At 40.9% G+C, this 26,216-nt stretch overlaps 1 protein-coding gene across 2 annotated transcripts; it reads right to left on the bottom strand.

The window, feature by feature from the left end:
• Nucleotides 1-1,099: 1,099 nt before the first annotated feature.
• rgs17 (regulator of G protein signaling 17) lies at nt 1,100-25,488 on the bottom strand. 2 transcript variants are annotated; one of them, XM_074646172.1, is made up of 7 exons: nt 25,234-25,488; nt 16,678-17,069; nt 11,768-11,820; nt 11,248-11,378; nt 5,493-5,567; nt 5,141-5,372; nt 1,100-4,422 (listed from the first exon to the last, which is right to left on the bottom strand). In XM_074646172.1, the coding sequence occupies exons 3-7, from the start codon at nt 11,792-11,794 to the stop codon at nt 4,234-4,236; spliced, it is 654 nt and encodes a 217-aa protein (XP_074502273.1). In that variant the 5' UTR covers nt 11,795-11,820; nt 16,678-17,069; nt 25,234-25,488; the 3' UTR covers nt 1,100-4,233. The 2 variants fall into 2 exon arrangements, with proteins under 2 accessions (XP_074502273.1, XP_074502274.1); XM_074646173.1 differs by lacking the exon at nt 11,768-11,820 and having other exon boundaries at nt 25,234-25,487.
• Nucleotides 25,489-26,216: the final 728 nt, after the last annotated feature.

Consider the following 26,216-nt stretch of genomic DNA (forward strand, 5'->3'; position numbering starts at 1 on the left):
ACCCTGTAAAGTGCTCATGGAGTTAGCACTGGGCAGAGACCTGCTGGCTTCTCTGTTAGCTCCCCACGGTTACGAGTATTTAATAAGGTACACACATCTCACAATTTATAAATGTAAACTTGGTTTAATTGCACCATGATTTCATTATCTGGTTCTTGGTGAAACATTCTCGTGTTAATCACTGTATAGACTCAGCAACAAGGAAACATAGCTGTACTGTGCAGAAGAGGGATTTTGTCTGCAAGACAGCTTCGTGAGCGACTACTCAGTCAAAAAAGTTACAAAGTTGTCCAAATACAATGTCTAAAATGTTTCCTGGAAATGAAAACCGCTCCAAGGACTAAGTGTGACAACTGATCCTTCAGTGTCAGAACTGGTTAATTACTCTGTATTCTGATCAACTGAGCGCATGCATGCACAGCTCTTCATTACAGCAGCTAAGCAATATCAAGTCCTTGTGGGTATTAATGTAGTCTCCATGTGAGCACTGTATTGCCAGAGGTTAAATAGTTTATTTTCAATAAGGAACATTGCAAAACTGTTGGTGATTATTGGTTGAGACTTGCCTTCTTGACTTTACAGTTTCAGTTTTACTGATTCCTAACCAAGATTTCACGACAGAAAGCTTTTGTACTAATATGATAGCTTGGTTTTGACCTGGCAGCTTCATCTTGTTAGCTTTTTTAACACTAAGTGAAAATAAGTCTGGAGGAAAATCCCATGGACTCTTTTTTTTTTTCCATTTATGGCACTAGCAGACCTCTCATTATCTCTTTCCTGTTGTCAGGCTATTAAATAGGCATCATCAGTCACTATAAACCCCATAGATGTGGGTCATCAGGGACCTACTACACCCACTAGTAGGTTTTATCATCTTTTGACATGGTAGATCACCGAAAGAAGGTATAAAACATGGGTCTCTAAACTATGGTGTACGGTCTAAGACCTGCTCTATATATAAAGCGTCTCGAGATAACTTCTGTTATGATTTGACGCTATATAAAAATAAATTGAATTGAAAATTGAATTGGAGCTCACATCTTGTGTGAAACTAACAACGTGTAGTTGTCTTTGGAGTTATTTTAAGCCAAAGTCCCTCAACTTAACTAACTTTTTTTTTTTTGCTTAAACCTAAAGAAGTTGTAGTTTTGTGCCCAAACCTATAGAAATTGTAGTTTTGTTGCCTAAACCTCAAAAAGTTGTAGTTTTGTTGCCTAAACCTAAATAAGTTGTACTTCTGTTGCATAAAACTAAAGTTGTAGGTTAGTTAATTGCCTAAACCTAAAGAAGTTGTAATTTTGTTGCCTAAACCTAAAGAAATTGTAGTTTAGTTGCCAAAACCTACATAAATTGTATTTGTTGCCTAAACCTAGTTATCAAACTATGGCGTACAGTCTAAGACCTGCTCTATATATAAAGCGTCTCGAGATAACTTCTGTTATGATTTAACGCTATATAAAATCAAATTTAATTGAATTGAATTAAAACCTATAGAAGTTGTAGTTTTGTTGCTAAAACCTGAAGCGTTTTTTGTTTGTGTTCAAAACGTGACGTTTCATTCGTTTTACAACATGTTAGAACGTGTTGCTTTTAAATTTCACTTTTACTACGTAGTAGGCATAGTAGGACCCTAGTGACCCAAATCTATGGTGCTTATAGCAACTGATAACGCCTATTTTAATGGCCTGATAACAGTTGAATCGAGTGACTAGAGGCAGCCAGTTTCTTGAATAATTCAACAGTGGCATTAAAAACATTTGGAGTATTCTGAAAGGTGTCGTGGTTAGTAATATACAGGATAAGCTTCTGACAATTCAAAACCAATCTAACATAGTGGGACACCGCTTCAAACAGACTCCAATCTACAATCACTAACTACATCCAATTGCACTTCAATAGTCTGCTGGACATCCTGCACCGTCTACTCTTATATTGAATCTAGACCAAACTTGGCACGTGAACTTCAGGTAGTTACAGGAGGGTGGCAACACGGATGCCTGCCTACATTTATCAGTGAGGAGTGGCACTGTTTCATTGACACTTTAAAGACGGAACTAACCACCAAACCGAGAGGTCAGGGATCCATCATGGTACACTTTGAATATACGTGGAGGCCCAGTTAATTGAACAAAATAGCATTACTGCACTCATGCACATCCACAGGCCGGGAACAAAGTTCACATCAAAAAAAAAAAAAAAGTCCTTTTTTATATATTAAAAAAATGTTAATGGGACATTTGGCAAGACCCCCTTAACGTTTTTTTTTTCTAAATTTTTCTGTTAAGTGTGTACCGTACACACACATATAGCTGTTATCATGGCATGCTGTCAAAGTCAGATTAGAAAAACAAACCGGAGTGTGTGTGAGGGCTGGCAGTGGGATGGAGGGTTAGCATGGCTAGCACAAGCTGCTTGCCTACAGCATGCTGAAACCTAGTTAGCCTCGTTGAGAAGGTTAGCATGTAGCATGGCAAACTTCTTCTTTGCTATCCCGGTATGGAAGCAGGTTAGCATTATTATACCAACCTTCTTCACTAGTAAGAAACAAAAAAAAAAAAAATGTCTTGAATGGGCAGTAGCTGTAACTGAAGGACTACATCTCCCAGCTCCATCAGCTGGAGAAACACACCAGAAAGACTACAGCCTGGCGACAAGTCACATCTGATATCTCTTCACAGCATCTTTGACATCATGTTTGGCACCCGGGTATCTGCAGCGCGATACTTCGACGTCCGACTTCAGGGACTGTCACGTTGCTCTACAATACTAAAGCCTTAGAGACAAAGGCCAGGGCTTAAAAACCCTTTCCATTTAGATCAGTGTCTGCGGCATCTGCTTAAGTAGAACCAGCTTTTCCGAAATGCTCAAATTCATGGTAAAACTCTAAAAAGGTAAACCCTCCTTTTTTTCTTCATAATGTAGATGACTATTTGGAGTCAATGTGAGTTTGTTTTTATTTTCTCCAGCGGCAGTTTCTTTCCCCACACTGTGCTTGTCAGGCTGTGATGGTCTGATGGTCTGATTTGGAGGGAGGAGCGAGGGAGGGAAAAAATATGGGAGGTAGGGATCGTCGGACAAACTGTGGTTGCTTTCCAGAAAAAACTCCAGCAGCGCTTGTGCTGCCTTTTTTTTTTTTTTTTTTTTTACACGTAAAAGGCATTGTGATTTTCTCAGTGGAGAGATTTTTTGTCTAAAGGTCATGAGTAATAATAATACATGTAGCTGCCCAACCACAATTCTAGCCCTTACTTCTCCCAGTTAAAGAATCCTAAAGAAGGAAAGTTCTCGGACGGACGGACAGATGCATGGACAGGTGGATGGATGGATGGATGGATGGATGGATGGATGGATGGATGGATGGATGGTTAGGTGCTGCTGCTGCCTTCGGCTGCAGAAGCCATCAAATCTCCTAAAAAACTGCAGTAAGCTTAAAATTGGCAGAAGTGTACTTTTTCCCTTCACTGAATGTAGACATCCAGACAGAGAGACAGGTCCCCTGTCTTAAACACATCTCAATATTCAAAAACGGTTGCAGTCCGCGGCTTACATCGTCAAGCTACTGTAGAGAGAGAGAGAGTCACATGCAGAGCCAGTGCTTCTTCTGGTTAAACAGAGCAGAGACGCCCCCAACTCCCACCAACGACTAGGTGTCATGTTTGAACAGTTAAAAGAATTAAAAACAAAATTGAAACACATCTGAGGAATGGGACAGAATTAGAAAAACAAAACGATAATGAGTTAGAGAGAGAGGATATTAAAGTGAGGGTAGAAAGCATGAGGTCTAAATATTACAGTACAGGAACAGTTGGCTTGTCCTTTTTTGTCTCTCTCTCTCTTTCTGTCCCCACCGCCTGAGGAGTCCTTGTCCACAGTTAACCAGCAGCTGGCCATCAGGTTGGCCATTTTCATCCAACAGCTGACAAGTGGGGTTGGCCAGTCAACCGTAACAAACAGCACAAATTGCTAGCAAAACAATCACTGGCCAGCATTAATGGTCTTAAATTGACCAATAACCAACCAGCAAAGGCCGACCTGGCTCCAGTGGACAACTGGATATAAATTGCTTAAAAAATATAAATAAAAAAACAACCAGCTATCTCGGATGTCATTCAGTCTTTTTCAATCAACAAAGAGGGAGATTTTCCAAACCCGACTTCTGGCACCATAGTAGTATTTGAAGTTTAAGTAGTAGTCTCGTTGGCGTACGATGGCGATGAGGGAGGGCGGAGGGGTCTAGGTGTCGAGGCAGGTGCGCCTCCTGTTGGCCAGGAGGTCTCTGTAAACGGAGGAGTTGAGGAAACGGGGGAAGGAGTCGCGGTGCATCAGGGTGTAGATCTGGAACTGGGCCTCCTCGTACATCAGGTTGCTGGGTTCTGCCAGGGTCATGTTTATTCCTTCTCTGACCCGCGAATCCAGACTCACCTGGGATGAGGACAAGAAATTTTAGTTTTTTTGAGGTTTTTTTAAGACATGACACAGCCTCCACAGGACATTTGTGCTACACATTAACACTCCAATTGGATCAATCTATCAACAATCTGGTAGATCGCTATTTGGGTTCTTAACAAGATCGCTTTTACACATGTAGTTGGGTTCATTTGGTCCGGTCCAAGGGGGAAAAACATTATGCAAAGTTGCATTTTTTAGTTCTGGTCCGGTTACTGTTCACGCTGACTTTTTTACAAACAAACCAAAGGAGAATACCTGAAGTTATACAGACTGACAGGGAACTCGTTGATCGGACAGTTTTGTCGATTGTCATCCTGCATCATCAGGACCCATGTGGGGAAATCAGATTCCAGACTGACAGACATTTATGCAGCACTTTAATGCTTCTGATGTGTACATATAATTGCATAAAGCAGCATATTTGCCCACATGTTGATTAGAGTATCAAATGCTTGACAAATCTCCCTTTAAAAGGTACGTTTTGAACAGATAAATGATGTGATTAATTTGCGATTAACTATGGACAATCATGCGATCAATCACGATTAAATATTTGAATCGACTGACAGCCCTAATGGGAATATTTTCAGTTTTGGTCATAATGTGGTCGACATTGCCATCCCTAGAGCCATGCCGCTAGCATGGCAGTGGTGGCTCACTTCTGCTGATTCAACACAAACACAGCCGGTACCTCTTTGGGTGATAATATGGACACGTAGTCTTCGTATATGATCTTGGACTTCTCCTCCACCACTATGGGATCCGTCTCCTTTTTCAGCTCTTCACAAGCCAACCAGAAAAGCAGGTTGTCCTCGCTGTACTCCGAGCGCAGGAACTCCCGGAAGACCTCCTGGCCCTCCAGCGTGCGCAGCATCATCTCAAAGCTTCGTGACCACGTCAGCGTCTCGCCTACATTGGGTTGTCTACAGTCAGACATAAAAAGAAAAAGGAAAAAAAAAAAGAAGACCACCATCATGTACAGTATGTGACACAATCATACTGACACAAACATGCCAGGCTGGAGGGATGAGGGCTGGACTCACTGTTCTTCTGCACCTTCAATACTGTCCATGTTGGTGCAGGTCTGTCTCTCACTCCTCTCCATCCTGTCCTCGGTCCTGCATCGGAGACAGGAAATGAGTATGCTCGCCAAAACAAAAGTCTGGAGCCAGTTGGATTAAAATTAATTTTCATCTCCTTTTAGATACACATTTGACAATAACGTTGTCTATATTTATGTAGAATTAAAGAGGACCCATATGCTCATTTTCAGGTGCATACTTGTATTTTGGGTTTCGACTAGAACATGTTTACATGCTATAAAAGCACAAAAGCATAATAAGTCCTCTTTAAGGCTGCAACAATACATTGATTGTGATAAATATATCACTTCTAAAAGCTACGGAGTGATTTTGTATTGTTTCCATGCAAATCAGCATTCACCATCCTTTGTTACCACCCAAGAAATAAACTCTATACTATATTCAAACAACTTAATTTCTCCTCTCACTTGGGATGTCCAGAACCAATCAACAAGATGAGTATCGGGGCTGATGGAGTTTGTCTATTGCTCCACACCGGCTGTCAAAACACCCAAATGCACTGTGTTAGAACCCTGGAATCACTTTCATAATGCACAGCATCGTCGGCAGGTGAACCACAGGGCCCAACGAGCAAATAAATGGCAGACGGGAGGTTCAATTAATTATATCTGCACTGACAGGATGCACCAGTGACTGTCAGCAAGCATGGCCGCTTTTGGTTAATAAACTTTATATAGTCCAGTGTTCCAGCATTTTACGCTGTCTAAACCCTTCTACCACTAAGCTAAATTTGCACTTTGTAGTGCACAATGTAGAAAAGCATAGATAAGGGAGATGTGTGATATAAACATAGGATTAGGACTCAGTATTAGCAGATAAAAAATGAGCCCATAATGATATGGATCAGGATTCAGAGATGGACAAAAATGCTGTAACACATGAGAACAAATCGAAGTTATATATGCGTCTTTTTTTTTTTTTTTTTACATTATTTCATTGCATATTATTCCCTAATAATATTCATACCAGGGGGCAACTCCAGGGTCTGAAAAGCAAAGCCAATGAGGAAGTGCCTTAAACTTGCATTATTTCTAATAGCCAGCAGGGGGCGACTCCTCTGGTTGCAAAAAGAAGCCTGATTGTATAGAAGTCTATGAGAAAATGACCCTACTTCTCACTTGATTTATTACCTCAGTAAACATTGTAAACATGAGTTTATGGTCTCAATCACTAGTTTCAAGTCTTTTTCAATACAGCATGATGTTCATTTAGTAAATTATGGTCCCATTTAGAGTCAAATAGACCATAAAGCAGGGGATGCTTTAGGGTTTGGCTACCTTGTGATTGACAGGTAGCTACCATGGTGTTGTTCGGTCTGGGAGTTGTCAGTGTTTTCGTTTTACAACTTTAACCCTTTCAAGAGTGTGTTTTCAGTTCATGAAAGTTAATTGTAACATTTTGGTTACCTGAAAAATGTCTTATTCACAGTTTGGTTGTACTTAGCTCCACCCTCTCATGTCACTTCTGGTTGCAAAAAAACAAGTTGGCGACCGAAATGCCTAACTCCAGGCTTCAAAACGGCCACAAACCACTGGGTGACGTCACGGTGACTACATCCACTTATTATATACAGCAGACTACAGTCTATGATTCATACGCATATCCCCTATGCTAGTAATGCTGGGGGTCTTGGTCTTTCATAAAAAATACTTAAAAATGCAACCCTACATTGCAAACTGCCGACATCAAGTTCGAGAGGGGACTAATGAGACGCTTTTGGGTTGCATTATGGGAAATGTAGGATCGAAAGTTTTTGGAGTTTGACCCATAATTAAGACTAAAAGTGAGCATATCTCGGCCTGCAGCTTTAATTTTGACCATTCTTTTTCCAATCGGTCACTTTATTTACTCTTTAAACTTCACGAAACTGCAATGCTAAATTGTACCCCGTGAAAATGTTCTGCACTGTGTATGCAGCCCGTCATGGTGGGCTCAAGTCAGCAATATTTAATAAGAGGTAAGGACTTAATCCAAAGCCTCTTACGCACTAATCTCTCCGTTCTAGAGCTGAAACTACTTGTTGATTAATCAATTATTTGATCAATGGAAAATTTGTCAGAAACCATTTAAAAAAATTAACTGTTCAAGTCATTTTCCAGCAAAGACACAAACATTATCTAGTCACAGCTTCTCACTTTTGAGGAAGTATTGCCTCTACTAGTCATAGTAATCTGAATATCATTGGGTTTTGGACTGTTGGTCAGATAAAATAAGCAATTTGAAGATGTCCCCTTGGGCTTTCGTAAATTGTGATGGTCACTTTTTTACAATTTTCTGACATTTTCTAGCCTAAATGGTGAGTCGATTGATAAGGAGATAATGAGCAGATAAATCAATAATGATAGTAATTGCTAGTTGCAGCTCTACTGCGTTCATCTCTTCCAGCTCTCAATCGCACTGGGTGGGAAGCATCGGGTGGGCTACAAACGCAACACGTTCAAAGTCCATAAAAGAATAAAGCTACAGTGAAAAAGCTTTATGTAAACACTTGAAACACACACGGTAGCCTCTCTGTCTGTCGTAGCTCAATCACACATGCTGAGTCCACAATGCAACACACACACACTGAGGTGTCTATTTTTGTCCCACCATGGAGGATCTTTCCTTCCTCTTGCCGTCTCTTGTCAAAGTCTCCATTGTGCGGCAGTAATGGGCTAAGCTAGCCACAGCCCCCGGGCGCCCTCACAATACGGCTAAATATACAGGATGTTCTTCACAGCTGTTTTGCATGTGATGTGTGGATGGAAATAGAAGGCACCCCAACTAGATAAGGGCCTTGTGTGAGGGCGGATGAGGAGGGGTTAGAAAGTAGAGAAAAAAAAAAAAGGAGGATGACAAAAAAACAAAATGCAACAGTGTGTCGTGACCCGTTAACACTTTCGTACACGGTCGGTCTCTAAAACTTCACCACAGCGGCAGACGAGGAAAAAGTGGCACAGAGAGCATTCAGTGATTCTACATGCAACTCGCACAAACCTGCACTGAAAAAGGGGAAATAATCCCTCCCAGCCTAAACGCTAAAATAAATAAACGTAGAGGGTACTGAAGACAAATTTCCAGGCTCATTCTGGATATCTGACACCAGCATTTGATTGAGAAACACACAGCGGAGTCACAGAGCACTCACCACGGGCCCAGTCCACAAGCTGCCACCACTTCAGATGAAGTGGTGTGAAAGAAGCAGCACATTCACCATTCACTGCCTGAAAACAATGTTTCATTCACTCCGCTCTCCCGGCAAGAGCGCAGCCGCGGTCGAGGCAGCGGTGGTTAAGAGCTACACAGCAGACTCCTGGTTCTGGTGCCTTGCTCAGAGACATCTGGTGCAGTGAGTGCAACTTTGCAATCTGTAAGTATTAGGACACCGACACATTTTTTGTTGTGTTGGCAGTGTGTACTCTTTTCTCTCCAATTTGAAAACGTAAGGCAGGAATTAAAGCTGCAACTAATGATTATTTTCAAGGGCTGTCAAAGTGATGTTAAAGTTTTATGGCACTAATTTCTGTAACGCATCTTGCACATTTTTAGGTTGTAGCGGTTTTAAAGTGAAGATACTGGCATCATATGAAACTAGAAAACCTAAAAAAATCCATTGGTACCAATCATGTCATACTCGATTGCAAAGGAGGCTAAATAACGCTCTAAACTTATGATAAATTTTGGCGAGGAAAAACTGACATGGCCATTTTCAAAGGGGTCCCTTGACCTCTGACCTCAAGATATGTGAATGAAAATGGTTCTATGGGTACCCACAAATCTCTACTTTACAGACATGCCCACTTTATGATAATTACATGCAGTTTGGGGCAAGTCATAGTCAAGTCAGCACACTGACACACTGAGGTTTGGGCTTGAGTTTGCCATGTTATGATTTGAGCATATATTTTTTTATACTAAATGCAGTACCTGTGAGGGTTTCTGGACAATATTTATCATTGTTTTGTGTTGTTAATTGATTTCCAGTAATAAATATATACATATATTTGCATAAAGCAAGCATATTTACCCACTCACATGTTAATAAGAGTATTGAATACTTGACAAATCTCCCTTCGCGATTAATTATGGACAATCATGCGATTAATCACAATTAAATATTTTAATCAATTGACAGCCCTAGTGAAAAGGTCAAATCATCCTGTATACTCCTATAATTACCTTTCACGCACACCTTTACCACAGACGAGCTGACTGAAGAGGTCCTGTTTCCTACATCTTACTGCCAAAAAATCGTGTTCTTACAAAATCAGGCGTGGCCCTCCAAACCTGCAGGCCTTGAATCCAACGGACCGATGGTGATCAATGACGGGATATTTTATATTAGCCCAACATTGTCCACAAACAAGGTGAGACAGCAAAACATACCACTGCAGCTTCTACAAAAAACAGCCCAGAAAAGTTGATGCTGAACAGTGGAATACAAAGAATGAAGTTCATTTGATTGGCTGAATTCAGGTGATGTTTCTGCTGGTCTTGATAACATTCACAGATGCAGTAGGATTCGGTATTATTTGTTAGAACTTAATATAAATTACGTGATCAACCACAGCTTTATGCTGTGCTTTGTTCAGAGAACTCCTGCGTCACTTTGGGACTTTTTCCTTATCTGAACCAACGGTCTACGGACAGAGGAAGCCCTCTGAGGCAAAGTTGTGATTTTGGCGTATATAATTAAAATGAACTTGACCTGAACATCCGGCTTCGTAATAGTTCAACTCTGAAAACTGTTAAAATATGGGTTGGTTTGTAGAAAGGTTTACTGGCTCCCATGCCCCCCCTGCTCTGGATCAGACAGCGCCGTGTCAGTGTAAAGTCTGTATTTATTCAGCTGAATTTCTAGGGAACTCATCATCAGCGTTACATCAGATTACCGCAGGCAACAGGATTAAGGGCAGGACCAACTGCTTGCTCTTTCAGGCACAGGGCGTTTTTTTTTTTTGTTTCCTAATACAACTGACACCGTTTAAAAATATCAAGTTGTATAGTAAAATGATAGAATCCAGAGTTTTTCTCTTTTTAACACAATAAAACCAAAGAAATAATACACATAAATGCAATGTATGTATGTATGTGTCAACTGACTGTCCAATAACACAATGCTTAAAGGTGCTTTATGCTGTCAATCTCAGATATGTCGAATTCAGACATTGCTTTGGCCGGGAGGTTAAATCTATACTTACTAGGACTGTCAATTGATTAAAATGTTTAATCGCGATTCATTGCATGATTAATCGTGATTAATTCTGCAGACACAGCCTTTATAGTACAGTATAGTATAGTATGGTGTAGTATAGTAGGGCTGCCTAAATTTCCTTCGGGATCGAATAAAGTATCTATCTATCTATCTATCTTTCTATGTGTAGTGTTCACCACTTTGGATTCAAAATGTGAGGTTGCAGGTCGTATCCATGCAGACCCTCCGTCGTTTTCTGCTTTCTCGTTTCGGCTCGCTGCGGTTTGTTTTGGTTGACGGATACGGAACGGACATGACGTCACGTTACTCAGACTACAACAATAAAAGCGGTAACTTCCTTTTACCTCTACATACTCAAATTAAGCAAATATATTGATTTCAAAATCGTAAATTTTTTTTTAAAAAAGGCGATACATAGGTGAATCTTTTTTTTTTTTGCCACCCCTATAGTATAGTATAGTATAGTATAGTATAGTATAGTATAGTATAGCGATTTCTTACCAGAGACACTTGCAGCAGCCGCACCAGCAGAGGCAGCAGGTGTTGGGTCGGGGCTGTCCAGGGGCCTGGGGTGGGGCCTCGATGTGCGCCGCCTGCCTTTTTCTCATCTCCACTCCACTCACACTACGGGGCTTCGCAACGGACACACACAGAAAAACAAACACTGTTAAATACCATTCAAATTAATAATAATATAACAGACAGTGCCATTTCTAATTTGGTCCCCATGTTTGACTTTTGGCTCACCAGCAATATGTCTTATTAGATGGGAAAAAATAAAAGTGTGTGCGTGTATGCGTGTGTGTGTGTGTGTGTGTGCGTGTGCGTAAGAGAGATGAAGCGCGAGAGAGAGAGAGCACTCAAGCAGGACAGAGGATTCCCTTCCTTGTACGGTACGAGGGTTTCCGGCACTGAGCCAAGTCTTTCACTTGGCTTTGACAGACACCACACATACATTTCAATGGGCGCAGACACAGACAGAGAAACAGGGTCTACAGACTACGCACACACTCATATTAACCTGTTGTTGCCTTTGAATCTGCAACATCCTTTGCACAGGCAGGAGATGAGGATCTAAGCAGGGACACACCACAAACACTTCAATAATGAGCTGTTTCTTTTATATAGTAGTGACCCTGTGGTCACACTGAATGTACTGCTGTTGTCTGATGCATCGTTCCATTACAAATACACATTGTTGTGGTTTCTGCTGATGCTTTGATAATTCTGTTTCTGATATTTCTTTTTAATGTATGAACATTTATGTGTATATGTATGTGGTAACACTTCAATCAACAGTCACAGTAGGGCTGCGAGGCTGCACTACTGAACGCCTAACGACGTGCTAACATGCTCACAGTGAGAATGACAACATGATGCTTTTTAGCAGGTAAAATGTTTACTATATTCACCAATTTACAAATTTAAAAATATTTAGGATATTACTACTGACACTCCTGTAACGTTACGTCACAACATCTGTTGTATTAGCCATGTCTTTTACTACGTGTTTACTTGCATAGTGAGATCTGATCACAAGTGGTCACTCAAGACGCATGTAGAGACACATTCTGATGCCAGGTGTGAACAGATGTACTTAGAGATGTCCACTTGTGATCGCTCAAGACGCACGTTAATGCCTGGTCTGAACAGTGCCACAAAGTACAGCTGGATGTACTACAGGATGATGGGAATGTCTTAGTTTTTCCAGGTGTTTGGTCAGAAAACTAAAGTACTGGACGAATTCAAAGAATTGACGCGATGATGGCCCTAGATGAAAAGTTAAAGATCACCAAAGTTGTTAAAATTCATCCTGAGGAGAAGATAAAGTCACTATGATACATCATATGGGATCTAATGTCACGATACTGAAATTTCTAACTAATATTAATAACTAAATATTCAAGACCGTTTTCGATACCACGGCGGAAAAATTGTCACAAGGGCATAACATTTTTCATTTTCATTAAAAAGATAAATAGCAGTGTGTGTGTGTGTGTGTGTGTCAACTCGCTGTCAGAAAGAGACAGCACAAAGCGCAGCTGGAAAACGTGTATCGACACGGCAGAAAATGAGTATTGTAACCGTTGCAAATACAGTGGAAACCTCTTATAATGATCACGTCTGTACGGGCTTTTTTTTTTGTGCACCATTTCTCATGCAGATTACCATCTAACTGACAAAGTAATGAAACGGACCGCTTCACTTTTTACTGGCTCGCTTCTTCTGTCTTTTCCCTCACCAAGGGTGTGGCATTGTCGTTTTTCGCACATTTTCCCATCCACAGTTGATCAACCTGTTGAAACTACGAGGGGTGTATACACGCACGCACGCACGTAATGTACCTGATTAAAACAGAATTCAGTTTGGGTCATTTTAGGCATTAGTGGTAATGAAGAGTTCCTACAGAAAGTCCTATAATGTTATTGAGTGCAAGGGTCAGAAAAGAGGGACAGTATGGTTCTTCAGGACTAAAATGTGCGCAGGGAGAAACTAACTAAACTGTTTTAATTTGATGAAATCTCACTCTTAAATTCAACAATCTGGGTCTAGACTGTTAAGCAAGACTTTCATGACAGCACACTGCACTCTGTTCTCCCTTAAAGTCACCGAGGACAATCCGTTGCCGGTCATCGCCCGGGGTTTCCCTGGCCTTTACCGAGGCTTTGAAGGTGAAAGTGTCTTCGGCCTTGCATGGAGAAGGAGTGTGAAGAGCCACTTTAACATCACACAACAGCCTTGATAGGCAAACAACCCTTTAGGCTACTCCAAATAAAAATACCAATCTCTAAGAAGTCGCTTTAATGTCTGAGATAATAACATAAATTATAGTTTAGTAATGCTGTTTTTCCATCTTCCTCCGAGCGGAATATAACACTTGGCTGGCTTTTTATGCGCTGAATAGCCGCTATATCAAGAACAGCTCTCTCACAGACAGTCCAACAGCCAAAATCTTCACCAGGAAACACTGATCAGCGAAGAAGCAGACATCAGAACAAATTCTTCTTCTGTTACTTATTAGATATAGGAGATAATGAACACAGACTCAACTTCACAATTGGAGTGTTTACGCTTAATTTCACCGAAGGGAAATTATGCGGTGGGAAAAATGCGCTAATTAATTGCAGTCTTGCTGTCTGGGAATCAAAAGTGCAATTAATGAAACAGAACTCTTACCTGTAAAGTTATGCTTCAAATTAAACTCCTCATTAAACACTAAAAAATCCAAATAAAATATGAGTAGCTGTCTTTCTCATTCCCTCCGGCCCGCATACACACATTCAATTTACCGCAATGATGAGTACGTGGCAGGTAAGGTAGAGACAACCTGCCCGATATGCAAATGTGGTCATCTGACCATCAGTTATTCAGGGACCAGGCATCATCCGTGGAAAAACAGGCTGCTAGATGCAAACGACAAGCGAGGGCACGGCTTTGTTTTAGACCCGGAGAACGAGGCCGCATTGTCAGGACATGCAAATGTGGAGTGGAAATACAAATTCGCCCAGATGAGAGGGAAGAAAAACAGAGCTACGACATCTGCCATAAATGCAGTGTTTTTTGTTCAGTATTCAGATGATCCCCTCCTCACTTTTTCCACATTTGACTAATTTAGACATAATTGAAAATTGTTTGAGGAGGCAAAATCTTAACTACCAAAATATCGGCCGTCATATCAGCCCAAAAACAATCTAATGTATTCATCCAATCACCCAGCCCTTCTTTGAAGCCTCCACCTTGCTTCACCATCACGTCATTAGTAGGGGTGTAACGATACAACCATCTGGATCGATATATCAATTCAATGATCAACGAACCAACATCATCGATACATATCATCTTTAAGATACGCCTTTATTTTGAAATTCCCATGGCATGTCTGTGTCACCATTCCCGTCCTAGAGCATCTCCTTCCTACAGAGCCCAGTAATAAAATTGTCAAATCATATTTTAGTTGCTTTTTGTGAGTTAATATAAATGTAACTGAATGTGTGAGCGTTTTACGCTCTGAAAAAAGCTCCGTGCTGAAAGGCGTAAGCGTATGTCTGTTGTGATGTGAGCCAATTACACAAGTGAAATGTTAGTATTTTGTTCTCCTTGAGTTTGAAATCTGGGTTGTGCTACCCTATCACATTTTTTGTATTGTAAATATAATAAGCGACGAAAATGGCGTCAGTGGCTCTTGTCAAAAAACACCAGAGTTTTGTCTCTTTGCAGATTGATTAAAGGATAGATGTCATGATATTACTTGTTGAAATTGGTTGGTACTAGCTTACGTAAGCACACGTCATATTTAGTTTTACAGGAAGAAAAGATGATTGATTTTGATAGAAAATACAAAGAAATTGATTTTTTTTGTAATTTTTTGCATATATTGTAGGTGCACAATATGACCGGAGATGTGATCTAAAAGGGTTAAAAAGGCATATTTCACTTTATCTCACTTTAAATATAAAATAGTTTATGACTTTATAAACGTCACTATTTTTGTTGACTTTATTTAGCATAGTCTGTATGTTCTCTTCGGCCCAGATGTCAAGCAAACATCGGACTTCTGCAGAAGTCCAAGTCAGTCCTCTCCCTCTCATGTTAACTTGTCCTTTACCTGTGTCCATCTCAACAAAGGCCCACACAGGCAATCTGCGCTTTGGTTTGCTAGGAAACGGTCCGAGACCACCCCTCACAAGCGGCCTCTGTCGGGTTGTTTTGGTCTGAACCACAGTATGATTACTGCGTTCACAACTGCCCAATCAAACCGCACCAGACTACGACTAAAGCAGACTAAATGTTGGCTTGTGAAAGCGCCCTTAATCCTCTGGCTGATCAAATATGAAATAACAAAAGCCTTAAGTGTTATTCAAATATAATATTTAACTATAATATTTTGATAGTCGCAAGAGATGTAAAATATGTTTTAACCAACTTATATCTTTAAATACTGAAAATGTTACATAAATGTCACTCAACAACTACAAACAATAAAAAGGAGCTCCACTGTGAGGACAGAGAATCTTGTGCACACTATTGTGTATTTCATAAGAAATCGTTTACCGATCGTTATTGAGGTAATTGTGACAGTCGTGATATTGATATCATCTTTCCATCGCTAAACCCTCAATTCGGATAAGGAAAACTCCCCAAAAATACTGTCAGTTCTTATGATCATACTAACTCAAGGTCCACTTTCTTGCTTTTCCCGGCACTTTCAAATTCATGCTGTGGTCTTCCTCAGTGGATGGAGATGTTCAGTTGTCATGGAGATGTTATTAGGTTGTCATAGAGACAACTAAGCAAACTCCATCCACTGAGGAAGACAGATGTGGTTGAATCATTACTGATTTTTGAGGGACAGCCCCCTCATTTGCATAATGAGGCAGAAATGCCTGAAGAAATATAAAAAGAAATGTGTAAAGAAATGTATGAAGAAAATACAGAAATAAATAAGTTTAGGGAAATATATAAGGGGTGAAATGCAAAGGGAAATCATGCAGAAATAATCAAATAAATACATAAATAAATTCATACATTTAAAAATAAATAATAAATGCAAAAATTAATAAATGAATAAAAAATAAATACAAATAAACGTAAAAAGACATATATAAATATATTTAAAAATTAATAAGAATAAATAAATTAATAAATAAAAGGGGACATTTAACAGGAGTAAATAAATAAGGGAATTGATAAATATAAATAAATAAAGAAGCAAATTAAAACAAAATATAAATTTATGTCACATTTTATCAATTAATTATTGGCTAAATTTATTTTTTATATTATTTTTGCTACATTTAATGACATTTATTCATTTATCGAGTCATTTATTTATCTATTCATTTTTTTTTTTGCAAGTTTCGTCCTCCATATTCGGACACCAACTTGATAACAGTAAAGCATCACATCCTACTGGACAGAAGTCAAACTTACCATGAATTAGTGATTTCCTGAAAACAGGTCAGACAGAGCAGTCATGGTGTGAGGTAATAGGTTGCTGGACGATAGCAGGCTGGTTGACGGAGTGACTGACTGGTGGGCTGTCTGGGCGTTCTTTTTGGCTAATGGATTGGCTGTTTGGCTCGCTGTAGAAGAGGTTCTTTTCACCACAGGGAAGAGAGGTTACTGGTCTCACCATCCCTGACCGACTGGCACGGAAAGGGACACGGGAGCGGAGGTGAAACGTAACTGCTTCCTCTCCTTGTTTCCTTATTTCACTCGCTCCTCTTTTGTTTCACTCGCCGTCGCCTCCTAGGCTTCCATGAATCTCGGTGAAAGGGTCATTTATGGACTTGAGAGTGCAGGGAGCAGTGAAGGTACAGCATCTGAAAAAGCACACAGGAAAAACAGTCAAAACACAAGCAAGTAAAACAAGAGTGCAGCAATTTATTTTTGGTGACAACAGAGCGGAAATATACCCGCTGCTCACGTAATGACTAGGGGTGTAACAATTCATCTACTACATCGATGTATCGATTTATATTCCTACAATCTAACTACATCGATAGGTACTCGGCAACCTCCCCGTCACGGGACTCGTATATCGATATAAAATCGATTTGAAACGCAAAAATCGATTGTATCGACACTAGGGATTTGCATCCCGTATTTAAGGACGACAAACGTTATATGAACGTGTTTTTTAGCACTTTTATTAGTAAAGAAATGTTAACCGTTACTCTGGTTCACTCTCAGGATATGCGCCAGCTTGCCAACTCTGACCTCTGCAGCGCGTGCACGCATCCATGGCGTGCATGCAGATGAACGGCGGCCTGCATGAGCTGCTGGCGCTGTGGTGCCGATTTGGCAGATTTTCAGACGCTATCAATCCACTTTACGAGGTCGGCTACACCCACTGGTGCTTTCCCCGTGCGCTGTCGGTTTTTCATTCAGAGAAAAATGACTTTCCTTTTCCCTGTCATGATATCCATGTGCACGCAGCATCAGCCGCCTCACGTATCCAGCTGGAGAGCAGACGGTCCGCGGGGCAAATTATCACGGGGGTAAAGTAAAAAATCAAAACAGATATTCAACAAACGTTAGTGTAACAGTTTTAAAATGTTTTTCCGTATGTTTTCATGTATGAAAAGACCCCCAAATGAACACTGTAGGTGGACTACTTGATTACTATAAGATTATTTAAACAGCATTTGTATAGCAATGATTAGTGTCTCAAGCTGTTTGATCACTGTAAGCGGTTGATATCTGTATTATTGCTCTACTGTTTATATTGAAAATGAGGACAGAAGCAGCAGGTTAAACCACTTCATTTAACTTGAATAGAAGTTGGTTTATTATATATTTTTTTAAATATTGCACTGCGTTGCATCTTGAGAACTGAAGCAGCAGGTCAAGAAGACAATGAAATTAAGGACAACACTGTCCTGTAAAGCCAGGTAGGTCTTTAGTCACTGTTAATTTGCAATGATTAAAAAGCAAAAGCATCCTAGTTAATGATGTGCTAATGCACTCTACTCATGTTAACTCCACAGGTTTTTGCGTAGAAACGTAACGTTTTAGAAACATATATCTCCAGGTAACAAGTATCACTATTAAACGTGCCCCAGGCACAACATTTAACCATGACAAGCTTGAAATCCACAAAACCAGCCTGAAAATGAAGAAAATCTGAAACGATTGCACGAGAGTTGATGGAGCACAGCCGTATAGTTGTCGAACCGTGGTCAGAGCTGGCCGATGCTACGCTACGATTGGCCAGTCTGCGTTTGAGGGGCGGTACTTAGCGACGGGTCAATTGTGACTGGACTGTACTTTAGTTGAAAATTAAACTTGCTTTAGGGCGTGGCTACTTTGTGATTGGCAGGTTGCTACCACGGCGTTGTCCGGTCTGTGAGTGGTCTGTGTTTTCGTCATACAATTTTAACCCTTTCACAGTGTTTTCAGTTCATGATAGTAAATTGTTACATTTTGGTCACCAAAAAAAAAGTCTTATTTAGCGTTCAGTTGTGCTTAGCTCCTGCCTCTCGTGTCACTTCATCAAAAGACCAACATGGCGACGGCCAAAATGCCAAACTCGAGGCTTCAAAACAGCCGTCCACAAACCAATGGGTGACGCCACGATGACTACATTCACTTCTTATATACAGTCTATGGTTTTGTCATTGAAAATTTAATATCTTTTGCTTTTGGCAAGTTATTTTAAGAATCAGTTTCCATATGCTCTGGAAAAATGAATTTTTCACTATTTGACATTTTTAAACTACATATAATTGATTATTCACAAAAATAATTGTCAGGAAACAATGTGTTGTAGGTTTAGAAACAGCATAGGGCTGCTTCTAAACCTACCTCAAACATACAGACGTAGGCAAAGTTGTTGGTAACGTTCCGTTAAAGAGAAAAACCCACAATGGTCACTGAAATAACTTGAAACTGACAAAAGTAATAAATAAAAATTCACTGAAAATTAACTAATGACAATCAGATATTGTTTTTGAATTATGGTTCAGCAGAATCATTTAAAAAAAACAAACTAATGAAACTGGCCTAGACAAAAATGATGGTAACATTAACTTAATATTTTGTTGCACAACCTTTTGAGGCAATCACTGCAATCAAGTGATTTCTGTAACTCTCAATGAGACTTCTGCACCTGTTGACAGGTATGTTGGCCCACTCCTCGTGAGCAAACTGCTCCAGCTGTCTCAGGTTTGAAGGGTGCCTTCTCCAGACTGCATGTTTCAGCTCCTTCCACAGATGTTCAATAGGATTTAGATCCGGGCTCATAGAAGGCCACTTCAGAATAGTCCAATGTTTAGTTCTTAGCCATTCTTGGGTGTTTTTAGCTGTGTTTTAGGTCATTATCCTGTTTGAGGACCCATGACCTGAAACTGAGACCAAGCTTTCTGACACTTGGCAGCACATTTCGCTCCAGAATGCCTTGATAGTCTTGAGATTTCATTGCACCCTGCACAGATTCAAGACACTCTGTGCCAGATGCAACAAAGCAGCCCCATAACATAACCGAGCCTCCTCCATGTTTCACATTAGGTACAGTGTTCTTTTCTTTGGATGCTTCATTTTTGCGTCTGTGAACATAGAGCTGATGTGACTTGCCAAAAAGCTCCAGTTTTGTCTCATCTGTCCAAAGGACATTCTCCCAGAAGCTTTGTGGCTTGTCAATATGCATTTTGGAAAATTCCAGTCTCGCTTTTTTATGATTTGGTGTCCTCCTGGGTTGTCTTCCATTAAGTCCACTTTGGCTCAAACAGTGACGGATGGTGCGATCTGACACTGATGTACCTTGACCTTGGAGTTCACCTCTAATCTCTTTGGAAGTTGTTCTGGGCTCTTTGGTTACCATTCGTATTATCCGTCTCTTCAATATGTCATCAATTTTCCCCTTGCGGCCACGTCCAGGGAGGTTGGCTACAGTCCCATGGACCTTAAACTTCTGAATAATATGTGCAACTGTAGTCACAGGAACATCAAGCTGCTTGGAGATGGTCTTATAGCCTTTACCTTTAACATGAAGGTCTATAATGTTCTTTCTGATCTCCTGAGACAACTCTCTCCTTAGCTTTCTGTGGTCCATGTTCAGTGTGGTACACACCATGACACCAAACAGCACAGTGACTACTTTTCACCCTTTAAATAGGCAGACTGACTGATTACAAGTTTGAAGATACCTGTGATGCTATTTACAGGACACACCTTAGTTTAACATGTCCCTATGGTCACATTATTTTACATCTTTTCTAGGGGTACCATCATTTTTGTCCTGGCCAGTTTCATTAGTTTGTTTTTTAAAATGATTCTGTTGAACCACAATTCAAAAACAATATCTGATTTTCATTAGTTCATTTTCAGTAAATTTTTATTTATTATTACTTTTGTCAGTTTCAAGTTATTTCAGTGACCATTGTGGGTTTTTCTCTCTTTAACGGAACGTTACCAACAACTTTGCCTACGTCTGTATATAGATATAGATATAGATATAGATATGCATTTCTGTACTGCAATTTTTTGTTACTTATGGCCCAACATATGCGCTGATACCAATATATCTGGGATAAGCTATAAGGAATGTGGTCAAAACAAGATGGAGGAAACCAAATCAATAAATTAAACAAATGCAGTATCATTTAGTTTAAACGCTTATCATGAAAAGGAACAAGCCCATCGCTGGTGTCACAACCCACACAACCCAATCCCAGTCAGAAGCCATTTGCTGGATTTGATCCCTGGCAGAAAGAGCCTGAAGGCAACAGAGCCTCTGGGGTTGCTCTCATGCTGCATGTTTTCATACAGGAATTACTGTTCAAACAACTTTGCTTCCTCACAACAGCAGCTTAGAAGTGTTCACATGTTGACCTCAACACTGGAGACTCTTTATGTAATTAACTATCACCAGTCTGTTGCAACTTGGTGACTAAAATCAGAAAGTAAACTATATTGAAGAGCAGCAGAAGAGAGAACAGATTAACGTTGCGTCCGTAATTCCGTACATCAGACCGGCACATACGGGTACTTCGCAAAAAGTCAAGGCCGCGCCCCCTTTTGGGGGAAAAGTAAACCAAAGATCCCATAGACTTCAATTCAATTTGATGTAATGTTTGGATCGTAATTTTGACAAATTCGTATGCATTCATCTCTTGTTATACGAACATTTGTTTTATACACAGGTCTAATAATTACTTTGCTATCTTGCCTGAAATTGAGCATTCGCGATACCTTAACAAATTAAGATTGATCGCCACCATGTCCCTTCAGTCTTCCCCCGTCCAACACAGTGGCCGGATACTGTTAATCAAGACATCTATACATATTTGATTGAATCACGACAGTCTGTAAATAACGAGCCTGTTAATAGCCACCTGTTTGATCTGTAGGCTGAGATTTCGTTGGGGACGACAGTCTGATGCTGCTATGACGTTGATGTATGACTGTATTACTGCAGCAGCCTCCCACTCAACCTAACGTTAACTAAACATGCTAGTCACTGTCACCAGCATCATTTAGCCATTTACCACACCGACAGTGAATATTAATCGTATGTGTCTCAATTCTCAGTGTAACAGCCTTTCATAATTTCCTCTCGTGACAACGAGTTTCTTTCCCCCAAACAAGATCGCAGCCTCGGCGATGACGCCATGCTGGTCTGGTCTATAGCTTGGAGCCATAAAGCCCCTCTATTATATCTTTCTTAGGACATTGGCTGGAGAACAAATCAGAGATCAGCATTTTGGGATTTATTGTTGGTGCAACCAACTACAAGGCAACTCTTCGGCACAGCATTATTACTATTACCGGTTTGTTTAAAGTAGAAGTTTGGAGACATGTTTCAACTTCTTCTGTGTTTGCCCCCAAAAGGGGGCGTGGTCATGAGAGTCTACTCTGGATGACGTACTGCTGGTCTGATGTATACTAACATACTATTTAGTACGCAAAAACAGCATGTCAGATTTTTTTTAGCATGTCCGAAACATTAGTGTGAAACCAATAGAACGGGTGATGCTAATTTTGACACAAATGTAACCGATAACCGACCCTAGTTAACCGATTATTAACCGTTAACCGACAAGATTAGTGCGTCTCATGCAGCGGTGCGCCAGCTGCAGTGTATGAGCACAACCGACAACCCAGTTACTCTAGCAGCCCAGTGCTGCGTGTAGTGTCGCAGACATGCAGCCACTTTCCCAGTAAAAATCCGCCACCGCATCATTTAGTTTAGTTTAGCAGGTTGTCAGCTGTGTGTCTGCCCGGCATAACGACGCCCTGTCGCTCGGCGTAACGACGCCCTGTCGCTCGGCGTAACGACACCCTGTCGCCCGGCGTAACTTTAGCGAGTGGCCTGGTAGACCGTGTGTGTGTTTGGCGGCGGTGAGTGCGGGTTTGTCGTGGCGTTATAGCTGTGAACGTAGCTATAGCAGACAGTGTGTGTACAGTTTATTTGCCGGTGAATAAATGCAATACAAAAACTACATTAAATATTCATATTAATAGTAGGTTCACAGCCTCTTATGTTTCTTTGACACCTTATTTGAAATTTCATGTAATTTTGTCTTTAGCTTTTTTTTGTTCATTTTCACTTTGATGTCAAGTGAGTTAAATTGTAGCACAAATCAAAACTGAGAGTTCACATGTAGCCACCAGATCCCTCCCATATGACACAGCATGCTGTCTCAATACGGTTCCACTGTAAAACCATTCCCTTACTTTACTTTGAAAACAAAAGTTTCCCTTGTATATTAAAAAGCTATGAAGAATGATTTTGCATAGCTGTGTGCAAAGATAAGACTTTTGTGTTAGACTTGTGAGAGTTTCAACCGCCTGTTCCCAGGAGGATGACGGCCCACAGAGTCACTTTAGTACCATGCTGAGCTACAGCTGAAATGAGTCCGTTAAACGATACTGTATTCTGATAATCGTTTAAGTCATTTTTCAACCAAAAATGTTGTTAAAGCTTCTGATATGTGAATATTTGCTGCTTTATGTCAATGTAAACTGAACATCTTTATGTTTTGGACTGTTGGTCAGACAAAATAAGACATTTAAAGACGTCATCTTGGACTCTAGGATGGACATTTTTCACCCTTGCCTAACATTGTAGGTTAAACCATAGAGAAAACTAGAAGAGCACTCGAAGAGCGCAGACCTCCGCCACGGCAGGTTTCATGTACGTCGCTGCCAGAAGTGCCGTAATTTAAGTACGGAAGTTACGTGTGAAAAACAACTTAGTTAGATTTAGGAAAAGATCGACTTGGTTAGGTTTAGGCAACAAAAGAACTTAGTTAGGTTTAGGAAAAGATCGCGGTTTTGGTTTAAATAACACCGGAAGTAGCGTCACTTCAGTACGGAAGTTACATGACAAAAACGACTTAGTTAGCTTTAGGAAAAGATTGAGGTTTGGGTTAAAATAACTCCAGAAGTACTGTAACATCAGTACGGAAGTAATGTGAGAAAAATAAATCAATTTTGACGTGTGGTTTCACACGGAATACAAACACCGACCTTCTGGGCAAAAGTCTGACTGACCGAGGTCGAATGGACTAATGCAAGCGAATTAAAGCTGTATTGCTCTTTTGATTATTTATATCTATTTTATGTCAGTATCAGATTACTGTCTGACTAACTAACCTAACTAAATAGTTTTGTTGCCTAAACCTAACCAAGTCGATCTTTTCCTAAATCTAACTAAGCAGTTTTTTCTCACGTAACTTCCGTACCTAAATAACGCCACTTCTGGCAGCAACGTACATGAAACCTGCCTTGGCGGAGGTCTGCGTTCTCCGAGTGCTTTTCTAGTTTACCTCTGGTTTAACCTACAATGTCAGGCAAGGGTGAAAAATGTCCATCCTAGAGTCCAAGATGACGTCTTTAAATGTCTTATTTTGTCTGACCAACAGTCCAAAACACAGAAGATGTTCAGTTTACCTTGATATAAAGCAGCAAATAGTCACATTTCAGAAGCTTTAACAACATTTTTGGTTGAAAAATGACTTAAACGATTATCAGAATACAGTATCGCTTAACGGACTCATTTCAGCTGTAGCTCAGCATGGTACTAAAGTGACTCTGTGGGCCGTCATCCTCCTGGGAACAGGCGGTAGAAACTCTCACAAGTCCAACATAAAAGTCTTATCTTTGCACACAGCTATGCTCTTCTAGTTTACCTTTGGTTTAACCTACAATGTCAGGCAAGGGTGAAAAATGTCCATCAAATATGTTGATAAAGACAGCTGGTACTGTATGAAAACCTCTCTGATTGAAGAGTGACAGCAGAATGAGATGAACCAGGTAGTAACATAACCTCTCACTCCAAGAAGGTCCAAACTCCAGCAACACTTTGTACCATAAAGACTCCCTCTCTGTGGCCTTCACCATCAGGGTCATCCTCCTCTGACTCAACACACACCCATGGGAGTAAACTGCAGTGTGGGTGCACACGACATGAGCAGTGCATGCATGGCAGTAGAGGAAATAAAAAAAGGTTGGAATAAGTCAGTGTGCATGGACATGAACTTTAAAGATAGTTTTCATGGTGAATACATGGCTGTACTGCAGCACTGGATGTGTTGCATCTGCCTGAAACAGGCCTGTGCATGTCTTCAGATACTAAGTAGGCATTGGACCTTGCTCTCTGTGTGTGCACTAGCTCTGCTGGCTGGCTAGCTGCTGGTTCTGGGTGTCTTGCATGGGTACTCCTGCTGCAGCTGTCTGAAGCCCAGCCGCTGCAGCTCCAGACCCGGCCGAGAGAGAGAGAGGAGATCTCCAGAGAGAGACAGGGCTGTAATGTTGCACCGACATTTTCCAGAAACACCACCCACTTTCTACTTGCTAGCTTTAGCCCGACAAGCCCTGGGATCCGCTATCTCTCTCCACCAACAGCGAGAGAGGAGGAAGAAGAAGGAGGAGGAGGAGGTGGCAGCTGAGCAGCAGCCGCTAGCTCCTCCGTGCTAACGTCAGCTAGCTCCGCTGCTCCGTTGTGTGTGTGGAGCATTTAGCGAGCAATAATCATCATCTTACCGCCTTTCCGCCGGGCTGTCAGTGTCCTAGGGTGATGAGTGTGACAACGCGATGTTCCAACGCTTGTTTAACGACATGGTAAATGGGAATCCTGCGGTGTAAAATGTCCATCGCCGCTGTTTTTTCTTCTTCTGCCATCCGCCCCACTTCAGCACCGAAACGCCGCCGAGCCCCTGGATGCACTGCGCAGGCGCGCTGCCACCAATACCACCACCACCACCACCGCTGCTGCTGCTCTGTGGCTGATTGCAGATGCACTGCTGCTGCTACTGCTGCTGAGGCTCCACACACACCAGTCTATATAATGCACAGACAGGGGTCACATTATTATGTCTCTGCACATGTGACAGGGTCAAAAATGACTTGTGCATGATTTATATTTTATGGTTTTTATTCTATTTTGTGAGTTTTTATCCCTGCATGTTGGTTGTCTGGGTTGCTTTTAATACGTAGATTGAAGTGTGTTTTTTAGGAAGTCATGAACTGGAACGAGACCCATGGACAGCCACACCCCCAATCAAAGACACTGATTAGGAGAGGAGCGACAGGTGTGGCGGAGCGCCTGCAATTAGCAGGATGCAGCACAGGTGGGTAGTAGTCAGGAGAGATGTTCTGCTGCACCGCTGTCCCTGGACTGTCTCTGACTGAAGATCTCCTGTGCTGTGAGCCGCTCTCTCCTTTTTGTCCTCTCCACCTGTGCTGCATCCTGCTAATTGCAGGCGCTCCGCCAAAATAGAATAAAAACAACCATAAAACATGAATCATGCACAAGTCATTTTTGACCCTGTCACACACACAACTCCAAAACACTCATTTAAAAACACTACTGCATTAACAACACAAATGCTTGGAAATCCTAATAAATAATGCACTATACTCACTTTTAACAGTCTCTTCTGCACTATATTCACTTTTTTAATAGTCGTGTATCACAGCTGTTACCCTGCACTATAATCAGTTATATTCATCTCCTTGTATTTTTA

The sequence above is a fragment of the Sebastes fasciatus genome, chromosome 9 (genome assembly GCF_043250625.1).
Source record: "Sebastes fasciatus isolate fSebFas1 chromosome 9, fSebFas1.pri, whole genome shotgun sequence".
In the NCBI taxonomy this organism is placed as follows: Eukaryota; Metazoa; Chordata; class Actinopteri; order Perciformes; family Sebastidae; genus Sebastes; species Sebastes fasciatus.

Excerpts from the sequence above, each read along its gene's own strand:
- rgs17 (XM_074646172.1), bottom strand. The coding sequence starts at position 11,794 with ATGTTGCAGATTCAAAGGCAACAACAG. Across the intron at positions 11,379-11,767 it reads AGATTCAAAGGCAACAACAG|CCCCGTAGTGTGAGTGGAGT; the intron begins GTTAATATGAGT and ends TCCGTTGCGAAG. Across the intron at positions 4,423-5,140 it reads CCATATTATCACCCAAAGAG|GTGAGTCTGGATTCGCGGGT; the intron begins GTACCGGCTGTG and ends TCCTCATCCCAG.